This window comes from Mastomys coucha, unplaced genomic scaffold, assembly GCF_008632895.1.
Source record: "Mastomys coucha isolate ucsf_1 unplaced genomic scaffold, UCSF_Mcou_1 pScaffold22, whole genome shotgun sequence".
NCBI classification, from domain to species: Eukaryota; Metazoa; Chordata; class Mammalia; order Rodentia; family Muridae; genus Mastomys; species Mastomys coucha.
Genome location: NW_022196905.1, coordinates 157,236,602 through 157,248,368, shown reverse-complemented (window position 1 = coordinate 157,248,368; position 11,767 = coordinate 157,236,602). Strand labels below are relative to the sequence as shown.

The window sequence follows — 11,767 nt, the reverse complement described above, 5'->3', positions numbered from 1 at the left end:
CATTCCTACCATAACATGTAAGTATGTGCACACACATACACACACACACACACACACATACACACACACACTGAATAAATAAATGTGATATATTTTTAAAAAGATATTAACATTTCTGGAACACTTAACTAACCCTAACCTCATAGTTGCACCCCTGGAATGACTCCTAGGAGGGCCTTCATCAGCTTAGCAGGCAAATGCAGCTGAAGTCCACAGCGTTCTGCAGAGCCGAGTGCAGTGGCTTCCCATGAGCCCCTCTGCACTGTTGCAGGAGGAGCTTAGGGAGGGGCATGTGTGGTGGTTTGAATACGCTTGGCCCAGGGAGTGGCACTATTAGGAGGTGTGGCCTTGTTGGAGGAAGTCTGTCACCGAGGGGTGGGCTTTGAGGTGTCTTCCTAGCTGTCTGAGGACAGTCTGTCCTGGCTTCCTTTGGATGAAGATGTAGAACTCTCAGCTCCTCCAGTGCATGCCTGCCTGGATGCTGCCATGTTCCTGCTATGATCATACTCTGAACCTGTAAGCCAGTCCCAATTAATTGTTGTTCTTTATAAGAGTTGCCTTGGAGGGGGAGAGGGTGCTGGAGAGATGGCTCAGCAGTTAAGAGCACTGGCTGCTCTTCCAGAGGTCTGAGTTCAATTCCCAGCAACCACATGGTGGCTCACAACCATCTGTAATAGGATCTTTGCCTTCTTCTGGTGTGTCTGAGGACAGTGACAGTGTACTCGTATTCATAAAAATAAGAAAATCACAACAGTAAAACCCAAAACACAAGATAAAGGAAAATCTTCACCAGCGATAGCAGCTCCCACTAACAGACACGGATCCAACCTATAGAAATGTCTGCTTGGTTGTAAGGAACCCTTGCTGATGTAGTGATGCATGGGGCTCAAAAGTACACAGACATCCAAAGCCATGGATCATATACAGTACAAACACCATTATCACACCCATATGTGTGGCATATACACTGTCCATGCACAAATGTATCACAAATATGCACTGTGTATCACATATATGTGCCATATACCGCACACATGCACATATCACATATACATTATATACCAAATACATACCACATATACCATATATACAAATATACTACACAGCACTCAGAAGTACACAGCATATGCCATATCTATGCACATAACACACACAAGCACATACCATACACATTTATCACAAAGCACAAACACATACCATACAGATCATATAACACAAACATACTACATGCATTACATACCTTAAGTACATCTAACACCACATGCTTGCCTATACACACATTCCCAGTACACAGCTATACACATATCAATGAACACATACATATATATGTACAAAACGATAATCACTGTTTCAAAAAGCTGTCGTGTGTGTGTGTGTGTATGTATATGTATATGTTAGGATGTGAGTTACAGACCTCGCATTACTGATGAGATATAACTATGACTAATCACTGTGACAGTCAACAGAGACGACGCATTGCACATTCTTCTAAAGGCAAACTTCCTTACTGTGACACAGTCAACAGAAACGACACATTGCACATGCTTCTAAAGGCAAACTTACTTCCTTACTATGACAGAGAACAGAAACGACGCATTGCACATTCTTCTAATGGCATACTTACTTCTTTTGTGCTTTCTTTATGGACATAGATCCATTTTTCACGATGAAAACCTAGAACAAAGATGAAATGTCTTTAAAACCTGGCAAATCATTTCAACCTCAGTACTGTAGGGACACTCTGATGAAAGGACATGCTACATTAACTCCCTGTTCCAGCTAAGCGATGCCTCTGCTTGGGTAAGTGTTAGAATGCACCTGATTCCCTAATATCATGTAAGTGTTTAGACACCTGTACATGAACAGTTATTAGTGTGATACTATCATACCTTATTAACATAGAAGAAAATTGATATTTTTATACCAAAGTATAAATGCTTGTATAGCTAGTATAAGGTCTAGTCTTTTCCTGCCTATGATAGCCACACTTAGCGCATATGTATGATGTCAGTCAAAGCATCTTCACACGCGTCTACCTTCTCACCGTAACAGGTATTCGTGGCATGTGTCAACGTGGGCAGAGCTATGACAGGACGTCCTCAAGGCCGTCTACCTGTCCACCATCGCCCTTTGTCCCAGCTCTGCCTACTGCTGGCTCCTGTCCTCGCTCTCCACGGCCCCACATCTAGACAACCCTCCTTGGGGTCTTCCTGCTCAGAAAGCAGCTCAGTTGCAGGCCGCACTCAGAGCAGACATAAGCTTCGGGCTTGACATTTTTGCATGTGTACACCTTACCAAACAAACAGCTGAACTTGCCAGCAGTCTGAACGGGACAGATCGCAGCACTGAGCAGTGTTTGTGCGCACATCTCTGTCACTGCACCTCACGGAGCACTGCCGCACAATTCATTGTGGTAGCATGTATATTAAATATGTAAAGGATTATAGACTTATCATGAAAACACTCTTACTGTGAGCAGTGTCATTTCCAAAATGTTCCTTCTTCCTCTTTTTGGCTGCATATTCACACTCATTATTGAATATTTCTTCTTCGCCACTATTTAAGATACTGAAATAAAGATACTTCATTAAAGTAAGTTTTTCATGGAGAAATTCATTTAGCATGTCTTTGCTTAGAGAGTGTTTGCTTGGTAATTTGGGGGATCAAAATAAACTCCCTACTAAATCCTGGCGAGCACTAGCTAGATTACAAGGAAGTCAAGAGCTGGAAACTCCAGGGAGATACCTACATTAATTTTATTTCATTTTGAAGGCACTAAGATTTATTCCTACTTCTTTTAAAAATGTTACACCAGAAAGGGAGACAGGCTTTAGAGTCTCCCAAACATGATTAGACTTCAAGACCTGAGCATTCATAAACAAAACCATAAAGGCCATGAAAAGAACCCTGGTAGTAATATGACTATGACATTAAAGTTGCTATGTCCTCAATCGATGTGGAGTAAACATTATGTTCTTGTTTATCATCTACATTTTCAAATATTGGGCTAATGGTAATTACTGCTGCATTGATACTAACTACTGCTGCACTGACGCTGACTGCTGCTGCACTCATGCTGACTGCTGCACTGACGCTGACTGCTGCTGCACTCATGCTGACTGCTGCACTGACGCTGACTGCTGCACTCACGCTGACTGCTGCACTCACGCTGACTGCTGCTGCACTCACGCTGACTGCTGCTGCACTGACGCTGACTGCTGCTGCACTGACGCTGACTGCTGCTGCACTGACGCTGCACTGACGCTGACTGCTGCACTGACGCGGACTGCTGCACTCACGCTGACTGCTGCACTCACGCTGACTGCTGCACTCACGCTGACTGCTGCACTCACGCTGACTGCTGCTGCACTCACGCTGACTGCTGCACTCACGCTGACTGCTGCTGCACTCACACTGACTGCTGCTGCACTCACACTTCTGCTGCACTCACGCTGACTTCTGCTGCACTCACACTGCTGCTGCACTCACGCTCACTGCTGCTGCACTCACACTGCTGCTGCACTCACACTGCCGCTGCACTCACGCTGACTGCTGCACTCACGCTGAATGCTGTTGTGCTATGCAGTTTCTTAAGAAGCAGCTATCAAATATTTCAAAGTACTTAATAGAACCCAATGGACCAAAGTTATCTTTATGATATTTAAATACATTTAAAATATTTAACATTTTTCCTTTTTTATAAAACAAGGAATTCAAGTCAAACCAAGACAAAAAGAACATTTTTTCTCTAAAACAAAGTTTTCTCCTTGTAATAATTAAAACTACACCAGCCCAGTCTACAGAAAGAGTTCCCCGACAGTCCAGTCTACACACTGAAATCCTGTCTCAAACAAACAAACAAACAAACAAACAAGAAGTATAAACAGGAATCTACACCATAAAAACTAAAAACACATTTTTTTGACACACTGCAGTTAATTTTTGGTCTAAAGCAGGGAAGAACGTGCTGTGGATCCAGGCTGGCTGGTGGAGCCTGTGAAAATGGCTCCAAAACAGCTGATCTAAAAGCACTCATTTCCCTGTCAGTGCTCTTGATGAGAAGACTGTGTGAAAGCCACTCTTCACCCACCGCAGTGTGCACTTGTAATCAAATGTGGCTGAGTTTGCCACATTTAGTCTGTCCATCCCTGTCAGAGGTAAAGCAGCACAGGCAATGGCGGCAAATCACCCAGGCAGCCAGAGGGCAGCCAGAGAGCAGCTCACGGAGGGCAGCTCACGGAGGGCAGCTCACACATACAACTGCACTCCAGCACAGCTGAGTCGCAACACTGACTCCTGAGAACACACAGGCCTTGACTCTGATGATCTATCCTTACTCTCATGCTGGTCTATCAGCACCAATTCAAACACTAGATCATTTTGAATCTGAAAAAGCTTTTTAACTAAAGTCACAAACTTATCAAAGGAAAGATGATACACCATTGCTCTCCTGAAGCAGTGTGACAGAAATGGGAGACTACAGAAGAGGATAGCCAGCCAGCTGCCCAAGCTGGGGCTCCATGTGCATGAGTGATGCAATATTTAATATGCCATCTTCAGATGCAGGAAATACTCATGTCCAGCTGAGCTGCGGACAGGCTGCTGCGGTGGCCCCACACCTGGCTGCGGTGGCCCCACACCCGGCTGCCGCAGCTCCCGTATCACTGACTTTGCTGTTGGAACGTGTTCTGGGTACTGCCGAGTGCTTCTGGAGCAGCGCAGGGTTTGATGGGAATCAAGAGGACTTGGGAATGGAGCCATGGGAGATCCAGAGGTCATGGTCAAGAACAATGCCTACACTGGAAAATTATTAACTAGCTGCTATTTTTATGAGGCATTTTGAGGTAGGAAGAGGTTACACTTTTTGGTGATGGTTTTTTACTGCCAGGTTTATGAAAATCTAAAAGTGAAGAAAAAATGCTTTCAGGATTAAAATTTAATGTGTATAAATGTTAATAAAAGTATTTATATTGTACAAACTTTCAGTTTTTCATGTATATAAACTGTCAGTCAACTACACTTTAGAGCAAACACTGCCCATTTTTATAACCTTTGGTCATATGACCAAGATAAATGCTCCTTATCCAGCTTTTCAAAAGAAGAGGAATAAGAGGAAGAGGAGGAGGGGCTGGAGAGATGGCTCAGTGGTTAAGGGTACTGACTGCTTCCCCAGAGGTCCTGAGTTCAATTCCCAGCAACTATATGGTGGCTCATGACCATCTGTAATGGGATCCAATGCCCTCTTCTGGTGTGCCTGAAGACAGCGACAGTGTACTCATATAAATAATAAATAAATAAATAAATCTTGAAAGAAAGAGTGGGGGGGTGGGAAGAAAGGAAGGAAGAGTGAATTTCAACAAGAAATCCCGTTAGGGCAGGCAGAAAACTTGACTATTTCTCCAAGGGAGAAATGCAAATGTCCTAAGAACACATGAACACGTGGGCAGCATCATTCTCAAGGAAGTACAAATTAAAGCTGCCATAATAGCTGGCATCCACTAAGATGGCTACTCTCCTGTCCACAAGTGCAGCTAGTGACTTCTGGGGAGGATGCAGAGAGCGAGAGCCTTTAAGCACCAGTGCCAGAAACACAAAACGGTACAGCCGGCATGGAACGGCACAGCCAGGCCTTAACACGGAGCAAACGACCATCTAAACCAAAGGAACTGGCAGCACAATCTTGAGATGTCCATACTCCTGCGCTCCTAACAGCACTGGTGACAACTGTGACACGTCTGGGATTCCCCACAGCACATGTGAGCAAACGTGACTGACCCGCACAAGGACACAGCCTTAAGGAACACTGCCAGGACACAGTAAGCACAGCTGGGTCTTGAGGACTCTACGCGAAAACATAATCCAGTCCTGAAGGGGCAAAGAGAGGAGAGCATTCGGAGTGGTTCTAAGGGGCTGACGGAAGGAGAGAGCTGATGTGTAACGGGGACGAAGCACTCAGGCACGGGTCAGATGCAAGCCTGGACTGAAGAGATGACTGGGCAGGTAAGAAGAAGGTGTGTGCTGTGCAAGCAGGAAGACTGAGGTCAAAACCTCAGCACCCGTGTGCAAGCCGCCAGGGCTGGACTACTCCTTTAATCCATGACTGTCATGGATTAGACACGCCTAGACAAAATGGTGAGCAAAGCTGTAGGTGACGGAGCTCTGACAGCAGCGACTGCGCCTCGCTGGGACTCACATGCTGTGGTTGATGGTGTACTGGCTATCCTCGCTCCTGAGCTCGTGGCTACAGGGGTCACACCTTTTCCACCCATCCTCGGTTTTAATCCAGCTCCATCCAGGGGATCTCCAGTCCTGACCCAGAAACGGCATAGTTCTCCTGTAAAATAAAACATTTTTTTAAAAAAAATCAGTTTTCAGTAAAAGTTATATACAGGGACTGAAGAGATGGCTCAGTGGTAAAAGCACTGACTGCTCTCCAGGAGGTCCTGAGTTTAATTCCCAGCAACCACATGGTGGCTCACAACCATCTGTACTGGGACTTGATGCCCTCTTCTGTAGACAGAGACAGTGTACTCATATACATAAGATAAATAAATCTTTTTTTGAAAAGTTATATACACATAAAGTACACATTTTTTTTCTCATTTGGAACTCTTAACATGTGAATGCACATGACTCAGTGCTGACCAGTCATGGTAAGCAAGAAGTGATGATTATATAGTACTTTCTACTGAAGGGGTAACTACGTTAAGCATACGTGGGTCATACTGCTCGAATGGCAGAGGATCGCCATTCCAAACAGCGTTCCCCACTCCTTCCACCCGTTCAGTGGTAGGAGGCAGCCAACTGAATCCATCCCACCTCACTGCAGAGGTCACCCTACGGTCAGCGAGTCAGGGAAGGCATGAGGCCAGAAGAGGGAAGGAGCCTGGCTTCATCCCCAGGACTCAGAGCCAGGACGTTGGAAGGCAGATGATCTGATCAGACCTTCGCTTACTGTGAGGACAGGCAGTGGACTGGAGGCGCCACCTGAGCCACTGAAGCAGTAAGACAAAATGCTGTCATGTAGGTGCTGGGAAGCAAACCCAGGTCTTCTGCAGGAACAGCAAGTGCTCCTAACCACTGAGCTCCAGGACAGGCACACAGCAGAGCAGCAGGCTTGGGAGGGGGAAGGGAAGGAATGCCTGGCTGAGTGCTAAGGTCCAAAGGTGATTTGCATACATACTGAATGTAGAGAACTGCCCCAGCTAGTCACATTTACATATTTAAGATTCATCTCCCTACAGAGGCTTACCTGGTCTCTTCATGCAAACAAGCCCCTCCCCACATCTCCACCCACTTCATCAGTCTCTGAAATCCACTGTCATCTGAAGTCATTTATGTTCTCGCCATCCATTTTCCTCCAAGATAATCTAATGTCTTGCTTAGTGTTCTACCCAATTACCAAAGCAATGTCAGGCACAGCCAGAGTACAGTGAATACATGACTGTACAGATCTGTATCTCAGAAGCGCAGTCTGACACGGGCATGGCATCCTAAGAGTAAGCAGTATGGGAAAAATGAAGATGGCTGAGGAAGGCATTCTAAAGAACACAAACAGGGGCTAGAGAGACAGCTCAGTGGCTAAGAGCACTAACTGTTCTCCCAGAGGTCCTGAGTTCGATTCCCAGCAAACATATGGTGGCTCACAACCATCTGTAATGAGATCTGATGCCTTCTCCTGGTGTGTCTGAAGACAGCTACAGTGTGCTCACATAAATAAAATATATCTTTAGGAAAAAAAAAAAAGAACACAAATGGGTGATGGGAAGTGGATGGAGAAAGCTAGGGAAAGAACCTGGAAAGAAGACTGAGGGTGTGGAAAGAAAGGCAGGAGCCAACAAAGAGCACATTTTAAGAAAGGAAAGACAGGAGAAATATTATTAAGAAGCCATACCACACAGGAGTTCACGGGTGGACAGTTTTTAGTATAGTTATAAAAGAGGACGCTTAGATCTGCACAGAACTTCAGCAGAGCAACCTGGATACTCAGACACACAGTATTTACATCAGAAAGGAACACCCTTTCCTGTTCGCAGGGTGCAGGTAAGTGGCAGGGCATTTGCCTAATATGGATGAGGTTCTAGGTTTAATATTCTGAGCACTGAAAAGACAAGCTAATCAAAGCAGATATTTCATCACTTTAAGTACTTGGGAGATCTCAAACTCTATTTACATTAACCAGCAAAGGCCATATGAATACCTTTGAAGCCCCTGAAGGGAGATGAATCTTAAATATGTAAACATGACTAGCTGGAGCAGCTCTTTATATTCAGTATGTACGTGAATCACCTTTGGACCTTAGCACTCAGCCGCCCATCCCTTCCCTTCCCCCTCCCAAACCTGTGATAAAGAAAGAAACTAGAGAGAGAGGCAGTATAACGAGGAAGGCCCTGACAAGAGAACAAGGCTATGTGTGTGTGTGTGTGTGTGTGTGTGTGTGTGTGTGTGTATGTATGTATATGTATGTATGTATATATGTATGTATGTATATATGCATGTATGTATGATGTATTTATGTTTGTGAGAATAAGTGGAGAAGCAAGTGAGAAAGCAATAGCAGCGACGCGCACCTGGGTGGCAAGATTAAGGCTGGAATGTATGTGCCAGCTTTGAAACACTGAGCAGAAGTTTGGATGAGCTGATGTCCTACAACTGTGACTAGGACCGTGAGAGATTCCCAACTTCTGAGACTTCATTTCTGATCTGTGTGCTAATGTGAAAGATAATGTCCTAGGGTCTGTAGCACAAAATGAAAAGGAAGAACAGAAACAGGAAACCCTCCTGACCAACAGTCCCTCATCTTTGCCTTAGGTAACCTCGTGTCCACAGCTAACAAATTACCTCAAGCTTTGTAACATGCAAACATTGCACTAATCTGGATAGCCACTCCCTGTTAGGTATACTTACCCTTTGGCTTCAAAAAAATTTAACTGTATTTATAAAAAGAACCACTGTGGCATATCCAACTATATTTTGATTATAGTCAACTCTATGTGACTATAATTCATCGAACAACTTAGTGAGAAAATAGTTTGGTATAACCATTTCATCAGCTAAATGTTTCGATTTTTAAAGGACTGGCATGGCAGCTAGTCAACCATAAAAATAAAACCCTTATGTCCCTGATTTCCCAACCTAGAGGAAAATATTTGTTCATTTAACAATTTACTTCATACACTTGTCATGACATGGTCTTAAAGTATAGCCTATATAATTCTAAGTATAAGCTAAGGCACATTCTGGAGGCAGATGTATTAATAAACAATAACAGCAGGCCACTTGGATCTGGGGCTATAGAGCAGCAGTGCAGTACTTGCCTAGTGCCATAAGGCCCTGGTCAAGCCCAAGCACCACTGAAAACAAACAACGAAAAACACTACTGGGACTAGGAATGGGTGCCATACACATGTGCACCTGTAATCCTAGCACTTGAGTATCTGAGGCAAGAATTCAAGGCCAACCTGGGCTGTGGAGCAAGACCCTTCCTCGTAAAACAAAAGACAGGTTGGGATTTAAAAGGTTCAGACCTCTAGGGGTTCTTTTTGTTTGTTTGTTTGTTTGTTTTGTTTTGTTTCTTGTTATTTTTATGGAACCTGGAGCTTCTGATCAGGAAATGATGTTACTAAAAGATTTTAAATGATGACAACCCATATTTTATGGAAATTTATCTACTTGGTTAAAAGACACGAACTGCCAGAATTTGCATTGATATATTTAAATTAAAACTACCTTTATCTGGAGGATTTGCAGAGGCTCAGACAGTCTTGCTTCTTTTCTGTTGCCAAGAAAAGACTCTGACTAAAGCCTTTGTTGAGGAAATGGTTTATTTCACTTCACAGGTTACAGACAGTTCACCCTCTGTGCAAATCGGGCAGAAACGCAAGCAGGAACCATAGCAGAATACTTCTAACGGGCTCGAGACTCATGGCTTGCCACACCCAAAGTACACTGGACCAACATATGACACTTACCAATCAAGAAAACAGCCAATAAATATGCCATAGGCCAGTGGGTCACAATCCCTTTTGAGGTTATCAAAATATCAGATAGCCTGCATGTCAGATATTTACATCATGATTCATAACAGTAGCAAAATTAGACCTAGCAACAAAAATAATTTTATGGTTGGGGGTTCCCTGCAGCATGAGGGACTGTATTAAAGGATCGCAGCATTAGGAAGGCTGAGAATCACTGCCAGAGGCCAACGTCATGGAGTTGAGGTTCCTTATTCCCAGGTGTGTCAAGTTGGCAACCAAGACTAGCCTTCATATAAAGTAAAATCCAGAAATCATTTCTGAAAATTTATATGTTTGATTAATGAGTCTACTCAGCTGTGACGCAGCTTGTGTAATCTGTACTTTTTAAATATATATATTTTTATTTTATGTGTATGAGTGGTTTGTTTTTGTTTTTGGAGATAAGGTTTCTCTGTGTAGTCCTGACTGTCCTGGAACTCACTCTGTAGACCAGGCTGGCCTCAAACTCAGAAATCCGCCTGCCTCTGCCTCCCAAGTGCTGAAATTAAAGGTATGTGCCACCACTGCCCGGCTGTGTATGAGTGTTTTGCTTGTATATAAGTATATCACATCCATGGGGTGCCAAGATGACAGACAAAGGCATCATATCCTCCTGGAACTGGAGTTATATACCATTGGAAGCCACCATGTGGATGCTGGGAATTTAACCCAGTCCTCTGCAAGAGCAGCAAGTGCTCTTACCCACTGAGCCATCTCTCCAGCCTTCTCTGCACTAGAATTTAAGCACAAGAATGGCTACCTAATGCCAAAAGTCACTTGGGGCCGAAGACCTCTAGGTCTTTTCCGGGTTTCTATTTCCCATGGCAGGACATGAACATGGGATACTTTAGTAGGAGGACAGGATGAATTCTTCAAATTCATGTCCTAGGAGAAACTAACACTAAAGATTCTGAACTAAGCAAAATATACTTTCTTCTCCTTCTTCTCCTTCTCCTCCTCCTTCTTCCTCTCCTTCTTCTCCCTCTTCTCTCTTCTCTCTTCTTTCTTCTTTAACAAGCACAAACAGAATCCATACGTGTAAATGAGTGTGCATAAGTGAGCTAATGTGTGTGCATGCATAGAGGCCAGAGGTTAGTCAATGTTGGGTGTCTTCTTTCACTCTCTACCTTTTTTTTTGTTTGTTTTTTTGTTTTTTTGGTTTTTCGAGACAGGGTTTCTCTGTAGCCCTGGCTGTCCCGGAACTCACTCTGTAGACCAGGCTGGCCTTGAACTCAGAAACCCGCCTGCCTCTGCCTCCCAAGTGCTGGGACTAAAGGCGTGCGCCACCACCACCCAGCATTCTACCTTACTTTTGAGACAATTTCTCTCAGGGAACCTGGAGTTCACTGTTTCAGCTCACCAGCTGGCCAGTTCTCCTAATGAAAACAGTTACAGCAAACACTAGAACTCAGAATGGGCCAGGCATTAAAGCGGAATAGTTCACTGAACTACATTGAGTCTAGTCCTCACCCTGACCTGTAAAGTGGGAAATAGCCTCACTTCACAAATGTAATGTCTATTTGAAGGCTCAGCGGGAGCTTAGCATATCCAAGGGCTGTGCTTGTTCACTCACTAGCATCATAATAACACACTCTCTATTTATACAGGAGAGTACAGAGGCAAAGAATCCCATAGGACGGGATTCAGGATTCAAAATGACAGACTCTCATTCCACAAGCCATGCTCTTAGGCACTATACAGTAATCATAACAGCCTGTTAAAACAGATTCCAGGCACTATACAGTAATCAT

At 44.1% G+C, this 11,767-nt stretch overlaps 1 protein-coding gene across 3 annotated transcripts in view; it reads right to left on the bottom strand.

Moving 5' to 3' along the window:
• Fbxo25 (F-box protein 25) overlaps positions 1-11,767 on the bottom strand; it is a 34,201-nt gene that overhangs the window by 20,850 nt on the left and 1,584 nt on the right. For all 3 annotated transcript variants that reach the window (XM_031339163.1, XM_031339166.1, XM_031339164.1), the window contains exons 2-4: positions 6,194-6,334; positions 2,471-2,568; positions 1,625-1,674 (exon numbers count right to left, since the gene is read on the bottom strand). In XM_031339163.1, coding sequence (XP_031195023.1) covers positions 1,625-1,674; positions 2,471-2,568; positions 6,194-6,327 — 282 coding nt within the window. In that variant the 5' untranslated portion in view covers positions 6,328-6,334. The remainder of the gene's footprint in view (positions 1-1,624; positions 1,675-2,470; positions 2,569-6,193; positions 6,335-11,767) is intronic.